Source organism: Pan paniscus, chromosome 20 (genome assembly GCF_029289425.2).
Source record: "Pan paniscus chromosome 20, NHGRI_mPanPan1-v2.0_pri, whole genome shotgun sequence".
NCBI classification, from domain to species: Eukaryota; Metazoa; Chordata; class Mammalia; order Primates; family Hominidae; genus Pan; species Pan paniscus.
In genome coordinates this window covers 44,852,455-44,870,692 of record NC_073269.2, presented here as the reverse complement: position 1 = coordinate 44,870,692, position 18,238 = coordinate 44,852,455, and the positions used below count along the sequence as shown (strand labels likewise).

At 54.1% G+C, this 18,238-nt stretch overlaps 1 protein-coding gene across 2 annotated transcripts in view; it reads right to left on the bottom strand.

The window, feature by feature from the left end:
• RYR1 (ryanodine receptor 1) overlaps positions 1–18,238 on the bottom strand; it is a 157,842-nt gene that overhangs the window by 11,849 nt on the left and 127,755 nt on the right. For both annotated transcript variants that reach the window (XM_034945507.3, XM_034945508.3), the window contains 7 exons: positions 14,374–14,715; positions 9,916–10,728; positions 8,736–8,806; positions 7,806–7,950; positions 5,037–5,123; positions 3,461–3,712; positions 2,424–2,554 (listed from right to left, as the gene is read on the bottom strand). In XM_034945507.3, the coding sequence (XP_034801398.1) occupies positions 2,424–2,554; positions 3,461–3,712; positions 5,037–5,123; positions 7,806–7,950; positions 8,736–8,806; positions 9,916–10,728; positions 14,374–14,715 (1,841 nt within the window). The remainder of the gene's footprint in view (positions 1–2,423; positions 2,555–3,460; positions 3,713–5,036; positions 5,124–7,805; positions 7,951–8,735; positions 8,807–9,915; positions 10,729–14,373; positions 14,716–18,238) is intronic.

The window sequence follows — 18,238 nt, the reverse complement described above, 5'->3', positions numbered from 1 at the left end:
GCCTCCCAGGTTCAAGCGATTCTCCTGCCTCAGCCTCCTGAGTAGCTGGGATTACAGGCGCCCACCACCACGCCCGGCTAATTTTCGTATTTTTAGTAGAGACGAGGTTTTGCCATGTTGGCCAGGCTGGTCTTGAACTTCTGACCTCAGGTGATGCCCCCACCCGCCTTGGCCTCCCAAAGTGCTGGGATTACAGGCGCCCACCACCACGCCCGGCTAATTTTTGTATTTTTAGTAGAGACAGGGTTTTGCCATGTTGGCCAGGCTGGTCTCAAACTTCTGACCTCAGGTGATCCCCCCTCCCGCCTTGGCCTCCCGAAGTGCTGGGATTACAGGCGTGAGCCACCTGCGCCTGGCTCCACTGCTTTTCTTGTAGGAACCTTGAACAGTGGGGACCCCACTGCCATCTTTGCTAGACCCCAGATGAGGCAGAGAATTTGCATTCAGAGCCAGATGTGCAAAAAAGACCTCAGAATGGCACTCTGATAAAGAGGCTCTGGCGTGGTGACGGGTGGGGAGGAGTCCAAACCAGCAGCCTGACTCAGCACCAACTCCAGTGCAACTGCCTGCTTCCTCATACTGGTTGATTTCATTTAATTTCATGATTCTGGCCCTTTATTCACCAGTTTTCCAAGTGACAAATTGATGCCCTAACATCCTCAAATATGGCCAACGAGTTTTTTTTTTTTGAGGCGACAGCCTCGCTCTGTCGCCCAGGCTGGAGTGCAGTGGTGCCATCTCGGCTCACTGCAAGCTCCGCCTCCTCGGTTCACGCCATTCTCCTGCCTCAGCCTCCCGAGTAGCTGGGACTACAGGCACCCGCTGCCACGCTCAGCTAATTTTTTTGTATTTTTAGTAGAGACGGGGTTTCACCGTGTTAGCCAGGATGGTCTGGATCTCCTGACCTCGTGATCCGCCTGCCTCGGCCTCCCAAAGTGCTAGGATTGATTACAGATGTGAGCCACTGTGCCCAGCCACGAGTTTTGTTTTTTGAGAGGGTGGAGCGATGATTGATTATGAATTCACGGATTTGCAATTATTTGAAGTGCTTCGATTCATTGCACTTCCAATTCCTATTCGGTTTTTTTTTGGCCCCCAGACATAGGGTCTTGCTCTGTCACTCAGGCTGAAGGACAGTGGCATAATCATAGCTCACTGCAGCCTAGAACTCCTGGGCTCACGCCATCCTCCAGCCTCAGCCTCCCAAACAGCTAAGACTACACGCATGCGCTAGCCAGGCTAGCATGTCTGGCTAACTTTTTAGTTTTTTTTTTCTAAAGATATAGGTCTCTCTATGTTGTCCAGGCTGGTCTTGAACTCCTGGGCACAAGGGATCCTCCTGCCTCAGCCTCCCAAAGTGCTGAGATTACAGGCGTGAGCCACTGAGTGAGGCCCCTAGGGCCCCTAATGATTTCTTTTCTTTCTTTTTTTTTTTTTCCTTTCTTTTTCTTTTCCTTTTTTTTTTTTTTTCAGATGGAGTCTCGCTCTGTTGCCCAGGCTGGAGTGCAGAGGCACAATCTCGGCTCACTGCAACCTCCACCTCGCAGGTTTAAGTGATTCTCATGCCTCAGCCTCCGGAGTAGCTAGGACCACAGGCACCCACCACCATGCCTACTTTTTGTATTTTTAGTAGAGACTAATTTTTGTATTTTTAGTAGAGATGGGGTTTCACCATGTTGGCTAGGCTGGTCTCGAACTCCTGACCTCAAGTGATCTGCCACCTTGGCCTCCCAAGTGTTGGGATTACAGGCGTGAGCCACCGTGCCTGGCCATGTTTTTTTATTTTGCACTCATTGCACCTGAGTAAGAATCACACCTGGAGACAGGGTTTAAAACACGGGTTCCTGGGCTCACACCCCAGAGTCACTGAACAGGAACCTCCAGGCCTCAAGTCTAGGAATCTCTGTGTGCCAACCTCACCCACACAGATGCTGTAATGCATGGGAAATGTGCCTCTTTTATGGAAAGAAAGAGTAAGACTTGGGGAGAATGAGGCAGGGCCTGCAGGGACTGAAACCCTAGGTTTTTTTTTTTTTTGTCTGGGGGGAAGGGGGTGGAATTTCACTCTTGTTGCCCAGGCTGGAGTGTAATGGTGCGATCTCGGCTCACTGCATCCTCCACATCCCAGGTTCAAGTGATTCTTCTGATTCAGCCTTCCCAGTAGCTGGGATTACAGGCGCCCGCCACCACGCCCAGCTAATTTTTGTACTTTTAGTAGAGACGGGATTTCACCATGTTGTCCAGGCTGGTCTCAAACTCCTGACCTCGTGATCCGCCCACCTTAGCCTCCCAAAGTGCCAGGATTACAGGTGTGAGCCACCGTGCCTGGACCGAAACCCTAGTTTTTTGGGGTCCAGGCCCGGACTGGGTGGAAACCCAGGTCCCCTCCTGCTGCCACCCTGAGGTGGGGGCTGGGTCCTTACGGCGTGTTGAGCACCAGTCGGTCCCACTGCCCCTTCACGTCATCGTCCTCAGGCTGCTCCGTGATGTACAGGCCGTCAAACTCCAGCTTCCGGGCCAGCTCCTTCTCCCGCTTAAAGATTACCAGGGGCACCTGGATAGTGGGAGGAGGCCAAAGGTGGGCATCAGGCACCTTGGCTGGACCATAGTCTCAGCAGAAGCCATGACATCTTGCTGGGGTCTGTGTGTGACCCCACATCAGAAGTGCTTTCCCAGTGATAAGGGTAGAAATGAGGCCCAGGCAGAGGGCTTAGGGCTGGGATGTGGGGGACATGGGCAGAGGGGTCAGGGCAGGGATGGGGGAGGCACAGGCAGGGGGGTCAGGGCTGGAATGTGGTGCATAGATAGAGGGGTCAGGGCCGGGATGGGGGGCATAGATAGAGGAGTCAGGGCTGGAATTGGGGGGCACAGGCAGAGCAGTCGGGGCTGGCAGTGGAGAGGCACAGGCAGGGGTGTCAGGGCTGGGATGTAGGGGCATATAGGGGTCAGGGCTGGAATGGGGGTGGGGCACAGGCAGAGGGATCGGGCCAGGATGTGAGAACAGGGGAGCTGTGGGAGCCCAGGAGTGGTGCCTGATGCCACCTGGGGCTTCCCAAGGGAGGGAGGTCTGAACTCAGAACTGAAGGATGAATAAAACAGGCAGGTGCAAGGAGGTGGAAGCAGGACAAAGTATTGCAGGCAGAGGGAATAGCATGTATGAAAGTTTTAAGCCTAAAGAACACTAGTTCAATAGCAAAGTATCAAGACAGTGGTCCAGAACCTGGTTCCTCAGCTATAAGCCGTGTCCGTTCCCAATCTGAATGTCGTCCTTACTGGAGACCCCTGTCATCCTTGCTGGAGACCCCAATCCTGTACCCAGTTCCCCAGCCCTCACCCCAACCCTAGGCCCCCTCTGTCCCAACCACTTTGAGGGCCCCCAGCCCCAGCCAGTGCTCCAGCACTGCCCCCACCCCCACCCAGCCAATAAGCCCTTGCCCCAGAACCATGGCCATGGGCCCACCTTGAGACAATTATAGCCAATGATGCAGAGAAAGGCCACCAGTGTATGCAGGAGGCTCAGACACCGCAGGGCAGGTTCCATGTAGCCTGTGCTTTCCTCCAGGAAGTAGTACACCATGTTCTCATCCTCATCGCCCTCTGCCTCCTCTCCGGCCCCCAAGCCCCAGCCAGAGCCGCCACCAGAGCCTGCACCTGACACATCCCCAGCAGCTGAGCCTTCCATGTCGTCCTCCCCTGGTGGAGAGTCTGAGACCTGAAATGGGGACAGAGATTCATCTGTGGGTCTGCCACATGCAGAGCCCACTCACAAAATTGAGCCTCCATTCCCGAGATTGGACTGGGACCATACCAGATACAGTCTTGGTGTGGCTGTCAATCAAGATCAAGGGTTGGGCCTAGGGCTGTAGCTAGCAAATCAGACTCTGACCTGGGAATTAGCCTGTTGAACTGAGTGGCACAGAACTGAAGACAGAGTTGGTTCATCTTGATAGTGGAGCCCTAAAGAGACTGCCCACTAATATTAACACTAACATGAAAATTAGTAGCAGCTAAACATTTACACAGTGCTTTTTATATGCCAGGTACTGTTGCTCTAACTGCCTTACACACACTCATCCTCTTTTTTTTGGTGGGGTGGACGGAGTTTCACTCTTGTCACCTAGGCTGGAGTGTAGTGGTGCAATCTCGGCTCACTGAAACCTTTGCCTCCCGGGTTCAAGGGATTCTACTGCCTCAGCCTCCTGCATAGCTTGGATTACAGGTGCCCGCCACCAGGCCTGGCTAATTTTTTTTGTATTTTTAGTAGAGACGGGGTTTCACCATATGGCCAGGCTGGTCTTGAATTCTGGACTTCAGGTAATCCACCTACCTCGGCCTCCCAAAGTGCTGGGATTACAGGCGTGAGCCACTGTGCCTGGTGCCTTATCCTCTTTCAATCCCCACAGCTCTAAGAGGTATTCCATTTTACAGATGAGGGACTTGAGGCACAGGGATGGTAAGCACCTTGCCTATCGTCATGCGCCAGTGGGCAGTCCCACTTTGGGACTTCTGGGTCCCACAGAAGCCATGATTCGATCTCTCTAGTCTACCTTACTGTCCTGTTATCTAGACCCCTGGCAAGACCCCAAGGGTCCCTTTGTCCTTCAGGAGGCCTGGTTCTTAGCCCATTCCTTCCATTCTGTGAGCGGCCCATTTCTTCCTCCCTGCAAACTTCTGTTTAGCTTATGTGAAACCAAAGATGCTTAACAGAATCAGTGGGTGTTGCCAAGAGCTGAGGGCCTGCACCCAGGCGCACAGGACTGGCATGTGGCCGAGCTGAGCAGAGAACTCAGCTCCTGTTCCTGCTCTAACTCCCACAGACACTCAGGCTTCTGTCCCAGATGGATCCAGGTATCCCCTACTCACCCCCATGGAGGGGGGTCCCAGGATCCAGGTGTCCAGCCTGAACCCTCCTAACGACCCAAAGCCCAATACCTTATCCCTTCAGTGGAAGAACCCTGAAATTCTGATAGGGGCTGAGCCTCCCATCCCACAGCATGGATAAGGGCCCGACCCTCCCAGCCCTTCAGGACCAGCACCTTATAAAACAGCAAGATGAAGTTGATGGCAAATGCCAAGAAGAGGGCAAGGAACCGCAGGGTGTAAAAGTTCCGGGACAGGTAGTTCTGAGAGAGAAGAGAAAAAGAGAGAAAGCGCTCACAGATCAGCCTCTTCCCTGGAGAATTCATCCCATCATTTACCCGCAATCAAAGTACCTGGGCTCTCAATATCTTTCCTACAACCTCCTATTTATTTATTTATTAATTATTATTATTATTATTTTTGAGACAGAGTCTTGCTCTGTCGTCCAGGCTGGAGTGCAGTGGTGCGATCTTGGCTCACTGCAACCTCTGCCACCCGGGTTCAAGCAATTCCTCTGCTGCCGCCTCCCGAGTAGCTGGGACTACAGGCGTGCGCCACCACGCCCAGCTAATTTGTGTATTTTTAGTAGAGACAGGGTTTCACCATATTGGCCAGGCTGGTCTCAAACTCCTGACCTCGTGATCCGCCCTCCTCAGCCTAAGTGCTGGGATTACAGGCTTGAGCCACCGCGTCCAGCCTATTTATTTATTTTTGAGACAAGGTCTCACTCTGTCACCCAGGCTCGAATGCAGTGGCGCCATCTCGGCTCACTGCAACCTCTGCCTACCGGGTTCAAATTCTCCTGACTCAGCCTCCTAAGTAGCTGGGATTACAGGTATGCACCACTACACTCAGTTAGTTTTTGTATTTTCAGTAGAGACGGGGTCTCACCATGTTGGTCAGGCTGGTCTCAAACTCCTGACCTCAGGTGATCCACCCACCTCAGCCTCCCAAAGTGCTGGGATTATAGGTGTGAGCCACCTCGGCTGGCCTCAACCTCCTATTTGTTGAGTGCTTGCTTATACCAACATCTGGGCTAAGAGCTTTATTTGCATGAGCTTGTTTAATTCTCAGTACACCCCTGTGAAGTGGGCACTACTGTTATGCGCACTTTACAGATAAGGAAACTGAGGCTCAGGGAAGTGGTGTCTTGCTCAAGGTAACATAACCAACGAGTGGCAGAGATGGGATTTGAACCCGGGCAGTCAGCCTCCAGAGTCCAAGCTACAAGCCACTTGGCCATGCTGCTTCCTGAGTGAGGTCACCCCACCTGTCACCCTGCCTGCTTTACAGAAGATGAAAGGGAATTTTTTTTTTTTTTGAGTCAAGGTCTTACTCTCACCCAGGTTGGAGTGAAGTGACACAACCATAGCTCACTGCTGCCTCAACCTCCTGTGCTTAAGTGATCCTCCCGCCTCAGCCTCCTGAACAGCTGCGACCACAGGCATGTGTCACCTCACCCAGCTAATTAAGAAAACATTTTTGGCTACTCTGGGTGCACTGCCTAGAGGGTAGCCCTGCTCTGCAAGGAGCAGTAATTAAAAAAAAAAAAGATTAAAAATATTCGGCCAGGTGCAGTGGCTCACGCCTGTAATCCCAGCACTTTGGGAGGCCGAGGCGGGTGGATCACAAGGTCAGATCGAGACCATTCTGGCTAACACGGTGAAACCCCGTTTCTACTAAAAATACAAAAAATTAGCCAGGCGTGGCGGCGGGCGCCTGTAGTCCTAGCTACTCAGGAGGCTGAGGCAGGAGAATGGCGTGAACCCAGGAGTCAGAGCTTGCAGTGAGCCGAGATTGTGCCACTGCACTCCAGCCTGGGCAACAGAGCGAGACTCCGTCTCAAAAAAAAAAAAATTCTTTTGTAGAGACAGGGATCTCCCTATGTTGCCCTGGCTTGCCCCAAACTCCTGGGCTCCAGTGATCCTCCTACCTTGGACTTCCAAAGTACTGGACTTACAGGCATGAGCCCCCTCACACGGCCAGGAACATCTTCCATCTCTCCCTCTTTCTCTCCACCTTTCCCTCCATCCCTCATTCTTCCCACAAATTCTGACGGAACCACCTTCGTTCCACATGATTCCCTCACCGCCCCCCCGCCCCCCACCACCACTTTGTTTGAGGCAGAGTCTCACTCTGTTGCCCAGGCTGGAGTGCAGTGGCACGATCTCGGCTCACCGAAACTTCTGCCTCTTGGGTTCAAGCGATTCTCATGCCTCAGCGTCCTGAGTAGCTGGAATTGCAGGCATGCACCACTATGGCTGGCTTTTTTTTTTTTTTTGTATTTTTAGTAGAGATGGGGTTTCACCAGGTTGGCCAGTCTGGTCTTGAACTCCTGACCTCAGGCAATCCGCCTGCCTCGGCCTCCCAAGGTGCTGGGATTACAGGTGTGACCCACCGTGCCCAGCCTCCCTCACCCCCTCCTATCGGGCCAGGCCTGGAGAGGGGACAGGATGGAGGGAACCCTGGGACCTGCCTCCCAACATCCACCCTTCTTCCTGGCCTGGATGAGATGAACCCTTCCCCAGGAACTGGGAGAGCTCAGACCTCCACAGCAGCACTGGGAGTGGTGGAGGGACTGAGACTGTAAGGGCTGACAGCCAAGAACAGGCCATGGTGGGAAGGCCAGAGTGGTGGCCTCACTGAATGTAGCTCTGGACAGAGGATGGAGGTGGAAGTGTGGGTGGGTGGCCCCGATGAACAGAGGTATGGAGGTTGGAATAAGGATTGTGAGCAGGGAAGGGACAAGGAACCAAGTGAGGGCCATCTGAAAATGCTACCCTGTCCGCAGGTCTGGGGATGCCTCTGCCCTTTCCCCAGCTAGGGTTCTTCTTAGAGATGAGCTTGAAGAGATGAACTCAAGAACAAGGTGAGCAGGAGAGGTGGGCACCAGAGGTGGGGCTCCCGGGGAGAAGAAGGTTCAGGTGACCTGGCTGGATCCTTACCAGGAACTTCACCCTCTGTACCTCCAGTTCTCCCCAGAATTCGCCTCCAGCTTCCTCCTTCTTTGGAGGGGGTGAGGGAGGTGCTTGCTTCTTGGGGGGCTCTGGTGGGGGCTCGGGAACTTCTTCCTTCTCCCCATTCTCGGCACTGCAGGGCAGGACAGAGAGCGGTCAGGAGGTGCCTGGGCAGGCAATGCATGAGTTCATTCATTCAAAACCATTCACCAAGGGCCCGCCCTGTGCCTGGCCCAGGTTTGGATGGTACTGGGTACATGGGATGATGAGATAATCAGGACTTGCCCTTATGAGGCTCCAGTCCAATGTGGGAGACAGGCAGTGACAGTGACACCAGGCAGTGACAGCCCAGAGTGGTCGGGGCTGGGATGCAGGAAGCTCAGGGGGTTGTGGGAATCTGGAGGAGACACCTCCTCAACTTAGGAGGGAGTCAGGTGTCCTGGAGAATTGGAAAGGATGAGAAAGACTCAGAGTAGGCATGGGGGCCTGTGTTCCAGGCAGCGGGAAAGCACATGCGAAGGCCTGGCAGTTAGATGGGAGTTTTCATTTTTCTATCTCTCCATATTTTTTTTTCTTTTTCGACACAGGGTCTTGCTCTGTCACCCAGGCTGGAGGGCAATGCTGCAATCAGGGCTCACTGCAGCCTCCACCTCCGGGGGTCAAGTGATCCTCCCACCTCAGCCTCCCCACACACCACCATGCTTGGCTAATTTTAATTTTTTTTTTATGTTGCCCAGGTTGGAGCATTTATTTCTTGATTCTTTTACTCAGAGCCCCTCCTCCGTGCCTGAGTCTGGGCTGGGTGATGCCGAGGACACAGGGTGGCCAGGACAGCCTCAGGGCCTGACCTCTGGAGGCTCCTACTCTAGGAGGGAGGCAGTGATAGGGGCTAGGCCCCTCAGCCCCAAGGCCACTCACTCGGCTTTCTCCGGCTCCAGCTCTGGTTCGGGCTCTGGCTCTGGCGGGAGCTCCTCCTCCACTCCATCCACCTAGGGGCAGGGCAAGCATCAGGGCTGAGTCCTCACCCTAAGCGCTTCTCAGGCTGCCTGCCTGCTCCTCTCATCTCCTTTCTCTCTTATTTCCCCTGGGTAATCTAAGTTTTACACTTCCCCCCACCAGAAAGAGGCAGATTATGATTCCCGTTTTACAGAGGGGAAACTGAGGCTCATCGAGGTGAAGCCCTTTGCCCAAAGCACTGCGCAGGGTCGGGCTGACTCCAAGTGCAGCTCTGCTTGTCCCCAGGGCTTCCCACCACCTTGACCTCCACATTCCCATGGCATTCCCAGCACCAAGGGCCTGAGGATGTTTGGGGTCCCTTCCTCCATGGTGTACTTCATTCCCACAACGAGTATCTCCGAGGGTCTTTTCCTAGTGGCCCTGACCCTGTCTCGGGACTTTTTTTAGTCTTGGTCTTTCTTTTCCTTTCCTTTTTTTTTTTGAGACGGAGTCTCACTCTGTCACCTAGGCTGGAGTGCAGTGGCACCATCTTGGCTCACTGCAACCTCCGCCTCCCGGGTTCAAGCGATTCTCCTGCCTCAGCCTGCCGAGTAGCTGGGATTACAGGCGCACACCACCATGCCCGGCTAATTTTTGTATTTTTAGTAGAGAAGGGGTTCCACCACGGTGGCCAGGATGGTCTCAAACTCCTGACCTCAGGTGATCGGCCCGCCTCGGCCTCCCAAAGTGCTGGGATCACAGGTGTAAGCCACCGCGCCTGGCTTAGTTTTGGTCTTTCCTGCCCTCTAATTTGGTCTCTGGGTTTCTTACTCTCTCTGGCTCTCCAAGTATCATTTTCTCTACCTCTCCGGGCCCTGCACTCTGTCCGGCCCTGCACTCTCTCTCCCTGGCCCTTTCTCCAGGTCTCCATCTCTGGGTCTCTTTCTCTGTGGGTCTGAGTATCCCTCTGTCTCTGAGCGTCTCTCTTGCCCGGCGCCCCCTGTCCCCGTGTGCGTCCTCCATGGGTGCGTCCTCCGTGGGTGCGTGTGCCCATCCCCCTAGCCAGTTCTCTCCTCTGTGTGTGTCTCCACCCAGCCGGGCTCTCTTCCTCCCTCCAATCCCCCATCTTTCCAAAACCCCAAAACCCTGCCTGCTCTCTCACCCCCAATTTCCTCTTGAGGATGGGAGAGCCCTCGGGTGTGGGCGGTTCCGCAGGCGTCGTGTCCCCCATGTCCCCGAGACCGCCAGCCCCTTCGGGCCGGAAGGGGCCCCCATCGGTCATGGCCACCGCCCCGTCGGCGCCGCCCGGCCCGGCCTCGTGCACCGCCTCCTCCTCGTCTCCAGCGCCCTCCGCGGCGTCTCCAGCGCCCTCGCTGGCACCCTCGCCGTCTGCGTCTCCGCCCGGCCCGGCCGGCTGCTCGCCGTGCACCTCGTCGCTGGTGGGGTCGGGCATGCCTGCCAGGAGCTCGGTCACCGTCACCTTCTTGGCGCCCTCCACCAGGCCGCCGCCGAACAGCGAGCCCCAGAGCAGGCCCAGCGCGCCCGCCGCCGCCCCCGCGCCAGCGGCCCCAGCGCGCGTCACTGCTGCCCAGAGCAGCGCCGCCACTGCGGTGGCCGCCTCGCGGGCCGTAAGCCGCCGCAGCCGCCGCACGCGCCGCCGCAGGCTGCGGTAGCTGAGGCCTCGCAGGGCCCGGCCTGCGGCCGCCACCACCCGCGCCGTCGCCCCCGCCGCCGCCGTGGCCGCCGTGCCCTCGAGCCCCGCCGCGCCCTCCTCCGCGCCTTCCGCGCCTGCCTCCGCCGCGCCCGCGCCCTCGTCCTCGTCGGTCTCCGGCTCGCCCTCGGGCTCCGAGATCTGCGCGGCGATCTGCATCTCGAAGATGGTGTCCTCGCAGAAACTCACGAAGAGCTCCATCTTCTCAGCCTCGCCGCCCTCGTTCACCACGTCGAAGATGAACTGGCGCTTGGACTCCTTCACCTGAAGCGAGGGGCGGCAGACAGGATGGGGCGCCGTCAGCGGGGGCTCGGACAGCAGCGACAGCGCAGTGGCAGCTACAAGGGGTCACCGCGGCAGGCGCTGTTCTAAATGCATTGTTGGTATTTTGTTTTTGAGACAGGGTCAGGCTGGGCGCGGTGGCTCCGCCTGTAATCATAGCACTTTGGGAAACCGAGGCTGGCAGATCACTTGGGGTCAGGAGTTCGAGATCAGCCTGGCCAACATGGTGAAACCCCCATCTCTACTAAAAATGCAAAAAATAGCCGGCGTGGTGGCGCACCCCTGTAATCCGTTACTCGGGAGGCTGAGGTAGGAGAATAACTTGAACCCGGGAGGCGGAGGTTGCCATGAGCTGTGATAGTGCCACTGCACTCCAGCCTGGGCAACAGAGTGAAAGTCTGTCTCAAAACAAACAAACAAACAAACAAAAAAGACAAGATCTAGCTCTGTCTCCTAGGCTGGAATGAAGTGACGCTGTCTCACTGCAACCTTCGTCCCCAGGGTTCACGTGATCCCCATGCCTCGGCCTCCTGAGTAGCTGGGATTACAGGCGCCTGCCACCATGCTGGGCTGAGTTTTTGAATTTTCAGTAGAGACAGGGTTTTGCCATGTTGGCCAGGCTGATCTCGAACTCCTGGCCTCAAGTGATCTGCCCGCCTCACTCTCCCAAAGTGCTGGGATTACAGGCATAAGCCACCATGACTGGCCTGCTAATTTCTAAAAAAATTTTTTTTGCAGAGACAGGGTCTGTCTGTGTTGGTCAGGCTGGTGTCGAACTCCTGGCCTCGAGCAATCCTCTGGCCTTGGCCTCCCAAAGTGCTGGGATTACAGGCAGGAGCCACCATGACTGGCCTGCTAATTTCTAAAAAAATTTTTTTTGCAGAGACAGGGTCTGTCTGTGTTGGTCAGGCTGGTGTCGAACTGGCCTCGAGCAATCCTCTGGCCTTGGCCTCCCAAAGTGCTGGGATTACAGGCAGGAGCCACAGCGCCTGGCCATGTTGTTGTTTTGATTATCAATAGCAAACCTATAGAGAGAGCTTTATAGAGAGCACTCACTGTGGGTACTCCTGTAAATGCTTCAATAAGGCCAGGCCCATACAAGCAGTTTCCATAAAACTCATTTAATCCTCACAAACAAGCCTAGGGCTAGCGGGTTTTCTTCCCATTTTATAGATGAGGACAGGGAGGCCCAGAAAGTTACATGCCCAGGTGACACAGACAAGGTGGCACATATAGGATTCGAACCCCCAGAGAGCTGGCTCCAGAATGGATGTGTTTAGCTTCCTTGAGAGGAGGAGCATAGTGCTTAAAGGCAAAGGCTCTGCAGCCAGCCTGCCTGGGTTCAAATCCTGATTCTGCCACTGAGTAGCTGGGTGATTTTGAATTAACTCTCTGGACCTCCGTTTTCCCCTCTGTAAAATGGGCATAATAGGACCTACATTATAGGGTTGGTGTGAGGGTTAAATGAGTTAATAGATGCTGCATGATTAGAACAGCGCCCGGTGCCTGATAAATGCTGTATAGTGGGCAGGCCACGGTGGTGCACACCTGTAATCCCAACACTTTGGGAGGCCGAGGCGGGCGGATCACCTGAGGTCAGGAGTTCAAGACCAGCCTTGCCAACATGGCAAAACCCCGCCTCTACTGAAAATATAAAAATTAGGTGGGCATGGTTGCACATGGCTGTAATCTCAGCTACTCAGGAGGCTGAGACAGGAAAACCGCTTGAACCCGGGAGGTGGAGGTTGAGTGAGCTGAGATCGTGCCATTGCACTCCAGCCTGGGCAACAAGAGCGAAACTCTGTCTCAAACAACAACAACACCACCGTAGTGTTACCTATTATTATACTGCCCCACAGGTGCTCCAAGGCCACATGGGCATACGTGGATGCCTGAGAAGCAGGGGAAAGTGGAATGGGAAGGGGTGAGCAGAAGGAAGCGGGTGTTTGGAGGAATAGCACTAAGGGAAAGAGTGTTTGTGTGGGGAGCACGCAGGGTCAGAGGAAGAGGGGAGGGCAGAGCTCCCCCAGCACGTGCAAAGAGTGAGTGGGAAGGGCCGTGGTGAACAGGGGCTTCCTGCAGAGGCAGGGATGTGCGGACATCCTGGGTGCCAGGATGCTGCAACCACTTGTGTGCCAGATGGGGGTGTGTATGCAGTGGGGCCCCGAGGGGCACAGATGAGTGTGCAAGATCTCAAGGGTTCCTGCGGAGTATGTGAGGAGACACCGGGGGCCAGGGAGGGATCAGGAGTAAGGAGGGCGTGGCAGCATGGGAAGATGCCAAAAGTGTGCAACCACGAGAGGCTCAGTGTGCACGGTGGACGTGGGCACACGGGGCAGGTGTGCAAGGGCCTGGGACTCTGTGGGGGGACAGGAGGAGTATGAGTGTGAGAGGGGCCTGCAGTTATGCAGTGTGCGTGAGGCAGGCATGAATGTGGGAAGGGGAGCCAAGAGTTTGTGTACTGGCTCCCAGAACATGAGGACAGGGCTCCGTGTGGGACATGAGCCCGCGTGCATGAGCTGGTGCCCCCTGAGGAGACATATGAAGGGCCCACTCATGAAGGAGGTGACGGGTGCGCAAACCTCCCGGGCTATGTGTGTGAGACAAGAAGGGGTGGCGGCATCTGAGGAACAACAAGCAAGTGTGTGTGCAAGAGAATGAGGTGAGGGTGTGTCAGGGCCGTGTGGGGAGTGTGAGGGAATGGGGAGGGGAACCATATGTCAGCCAGGTGTGCCAGCTCTGCTGGGGACATGCTGGGACCACGTGAGTGTACCCTTGGGGCAAGCGAGTGTGTGAGGGGTGTTCAAGCATTTGTGGGCTGGGCATAGGAGGAGCTGAGATAGGGCATGTCAGATTAGAGAGTAGGTCTGAGGGCTCTTGTGGGTGAGCCTGAGACTGTGGCCCAAGTGTGCGTGGGTAAGCATGGTTGTGCCAGGGCTACAGTGAGGGCAAGTGGGCAGTGAACAAATGAAGCATGCCAGGGTTCTGGGAGGGCTCATTGGCATCCTCAGGGTGTGTGTGCAAGAGGTGTGCACCCACGTGTGGGCCCAGAATAAGTTGGGGTACACATATGCTAGGACTTCAGAAGGCATCTGGGGGCAAACGTGATGACTGGTGAAGGGTGGGTCAGCATGCCAGGGCACCCCAGAGCCCCCAAGGTGAGCATGTACAAGAGTGAGCATGAGCGGGCCAGGACCAAGAGACGGCACGCCGGGGGCTGCTGGGAAGGTGAGCAAGGGGTGTGTCACCATGCAGGTTCGAGGAGGTGAGAGTGTGGGTAGGGCTGCATCAGGGCTATAAGGGCCTGCCAGAGCTCCCAGGGTGTGCGTGTAAGGGGAAAGCATGGCGTGTGAGCAGCCACAGTCAGGACACACTGACCCTGCTTCATGCCCAAGGGGTGTGCATCCTTGTGTGGGCCAGGTCCGCAAGAAGTGGCCAGGGGCGAGCCAGGGATGTGCAAGGGCGCAGCCGGACAAAATGTGTACAAAAGGGTGGGCGTGGGCTTGCTGGAGCAGGGCAGATATGCGAGGCACGCACAGCCCCCGTGGGGTCTGAGGGTGCAGGAAGTGAGCACCCGCATGCCCGAAGCCCCAGGAGGCGAGCTTGCACGCGCGCGGGTTCCCTGACCTGGGGCATCTCCCACTGGGCGCGGTTGGTCTCTGAGATCTCGAAGTAGATGCGCTCGATGCGGCGTGAGGCGCCCATGATCTCGATGCGGCCCAGGTAGGGGCGGAAGTACTCAAGGATGCTCTCGGCCAGCTCCAGGAAGTTGTGCAGGCGAGGGTCATGCGGCACATGCTCTGACAGGTTGGTCAGCAGCACCGCCACGTTGAAGCCGATGTCGCGTGCTGGCTCCTGGAAGCGGTTGGCGAACTCTTCGCAGTTGATCATTTCGTTCTCATCCGCTTCGGAGCACGAAAGCAGGAACTGGATTTCTGGACCGCTGAACTGCTTCTGGCTGTCCATGGCCTGGGGGCGGGCAGGGAGGTCAGTGGGGTGACCTGGAGAGCCTCAATTCTCTCTTTTTTTTTTTTTTTAAGACAAGGTCTCGCTGTGTCGCCCAGGCTGGAGTGCAGTGGCGCAATCACAGCTCAACCCAGCCTCAAGACATCCCCTCTCGTCCCCATCCCCACCCCGGGGCTCAAGTACCCAGCATCCAGAGCAGCTGGGACTACAGGCACACACCGCTACACCTGGCTAATTTTAATTTTAATTTTATTTTGTAGAGATAAGGTCTCCCTATGTTGCCAAGGCTGGTCTCAAACTCCTGGGCTCAAGGGATCCTCCCACCTCAGCTGAAACTTGCTTTTTTTTCTTTTTCTTTGTTTTTTTTTTTTTTTTTTTTTTTTTTTGAGACGGAGTTTCGCTCTTGTCTCCCAGGCTGGAGTGCAGTGGCATGATCTCAGCTCACTGCAACCTCCACCTCCCAGGGTCAAGTGATTCTCCTGCCTCAGCCTCCTGAGCAGCTGGGATTACAGGTGCCCACCACCACACCTGGCTAATTTTTTGTATTTTTAGTGAGATAGGGTTTCATCATGTTGGCCAGGCTGGTCTCGAACTCCTGTCCTCAGGTGATCCACCCGCCTCGCCCTCCCAAAGTGCAGGGGTGACAGGTGTGTGCCACCGTGCCCAGCCATAACACTCTTTATCTGTTATCCTGCTAATGGAAATGTAGGTTGCTTCCAGATTTGTGTTTTTTTTTTTTTTCTGAGACAGGGTCTCACTCTTTCACCCAGGCTGGAGTGGTGCAGTGGCACGATCTCAGCTCATTGCAGCCTCCACCTCCCAGGGTCAAATGAGTCTCGTGCTTCAGCCTCCTGAGTAGCTAGGACTACAGGTGCATGCCACTGCGCCTGGTGAATTTTTGTATTTTTTTGTAGACGGGGTTTTGCCATGTTGCCCAGGCTTGTCCCAAACTCCTGAACTCAGGTGATTTGCCCTCCTCCGCCTCCCAAAGTGTTGGGATTACAAGCATAAATCACCAAGTTCACCCACAGATTTCTTTACAGACAACACTTTTCTTGAACATTCTTGTGCTGATTGCCCATGCATTTTTGCAAGAGGTTCTCTAGAGCAGCATAAAATGTTCTTGACCGCACTCACTCACCATAAGAATACATTTTACAATGTGACTCAAAAAAAAAAAAAAAAAAAAAGGCTTCATGACACAATTCTGACCTTTGCTGTGTAGCACACTCTGCAGTGTTCTATTTTATTTCTAAAGATGCTGGTCACGAGTTATGCATTGCTAAATTAATTTCATTACCTACAGATGGGTAGCAACATGCAGTGTGAGAAATGTTGCTCTGGGGTATGAACAGAAGCAAAATTTTCTGGCTCTCAAAAGTGCTTTGTAAAAACCCCAGAACTTTGCAAAATGCTTTCTAAATGAGTAACATGCTTTGCAAATCATGAAGGGCTCTAGAAACCACAGAGCATGGAGACATAATCACACCGGAACCCCTCACCTTCTGCCCTCACCTCGTCTGCTTGCCTCCCCCTCTATCATGAGCAGTGTGACACTGTCTGTCTCAAAAATCCACCTCTGGCCAGGCGTGGTGGCTCATGCCCGTAATCCCAGGACTTTGGGAGGCCGAGGCGAGTGGATCACCTGAGGTCAGGAGTTCGAGACCAGCCTGGACAACATGGTGAAACCCCGTCTCTACTAAAAATACAAAAATTAGTTAGGCATGATGGTGTGTGCCTGTAATCCCAGCTACTTGAGAGGCTGAAGCAGAAGAATGGCTTGAACCTGGGAGGTGGATGTTGCAGTGAGCCAAGATTGTGCCATTGCACCTAGCCTGGGCAATAAGAGCGAGACCCTGTCTCAAAAAAAAAAAAAAAAAAAAGCCCACCTCTCCACAGGGGCCTGGGACACTATCACCTCCATTCACTCCTAGACTCTGCTCTTGTGATTTGCTGATCTCTCTTTGTCATCATTCATTGCCCATCCCTTTATTTATTTATTTATTTATTTATTTATTTACTTACTTACTTACTTACTTACTTATTGAGACGGAGTCTTGCTCTGTCTTGCCCAGACTAGAGTGCAGTGGCACGATCTTGGCTCACTGCAGCCTCTGCCTCCTGGGTTCAAGTGATTCTCCTGTCTCAGCCTCCTGAGTAGCTGGGACTACAGGCGTGTGCCACCACACTGGCTAATTCTGTATTTTTAGTAGAGACAGGGTTTCGCCATGTTGGCCAGGCTGGCCTCAAACTCCTGACCTCAGGTAATCTGCCTGCCTGGGCCTCCCAAAGTGCTGGGATTACACGTGTGAGCCGCCACAACCGGCCTATTTTTAAAAAAAATTATTTTTATTTTTTGAGACAGAGTCTTGCTCTGTCACCCAGGCTGGAGTGCAGTGGCGTGATCTTGGCTCACTGAAACCTCTGCCTCCAGGGTTCAAGCGATTCTCCTGCCTCAGTCTTCTGAGTAGCTGAGATTACAGGCATGTGCTACCATGCCAAGCTAATTTTTGTATTTTTAGTAGAGATGGGGTTTCGCCATATTGGCCAGGCTGGTCTTGAACTCCTGATCTCAAGTGATCTGCCCGCCTTGGCCTCCCAAAGTGTTGGGATTACAGGCATGAGCCAGGCCTTTTTATTTTTCATTTTTGTGGGTACATAGTAGTTGTATTTATTTATGGGGTAGATGAACTATTTTCATATAGGCATGCAATACGTACTCACATCAGGGTTAATGCGTTATCCATTCCCTCCGGCATTTATCCTTTCTTTGTGTTACAGTCTACTTATAGTCTTTTAGTTGTTTTACTTTATTATTAATTTTTTGAGACAAAGTCTGTCTCTACTACCTAGGCTGGAGTGTAATGGAGTGATCATGGCTTGCCATAGCCTCGACCTCCTGGGCTCAAGTGATCCTCCCGTCTTAGCCTTCCAAGTTGGGACCACAGGCATGCACCACCATACCCAGCTAATTTTTTAAACAGTTTTTTTGTAGAGACAAAGTCTCATTATGTTTCCTAGGCTGGTCTTGAACTCCTGAGCTCAAGCGATCCTCCCACCTCAGCCTCCCAAAGTACCGAGATTACAGGCATGAGTCATCGTGCCTGGCTAGTATTTTATTTTATGTTATATTTTATTTTATTATTTTATTTTATTTTTGAGAGAGTCTCACTCTGTTGCCCATGCTGGAGTGCAGTGGTGCAATCTCGGCTCACTGCAACCTCCGCCTCCCGGGTTCAAGCGATTCTCCTGCCTCAGCCTCCCGAGTAGCTGGGAATACAGGCATGCACCAACCATGCCTAGCTAATTTTTGTATTTTTATTTCTTTTTTTTGAGACAGAATTTTGCTCTTGTCACCCAGGCTGGAGTGCAATGGCGCGATCTTGGCTCACAGCAACCTCCCCCTCCTGGGTTCAAGTGATTCTCTTGCCTCAGCCTCCCAAGTAGCTGGGACTTCAGGCATAGGCCACCATGCCTAGCTAATTTTTGTATTTTTTGTAGGGGACAGGGTTTTGCCATGTTGCCC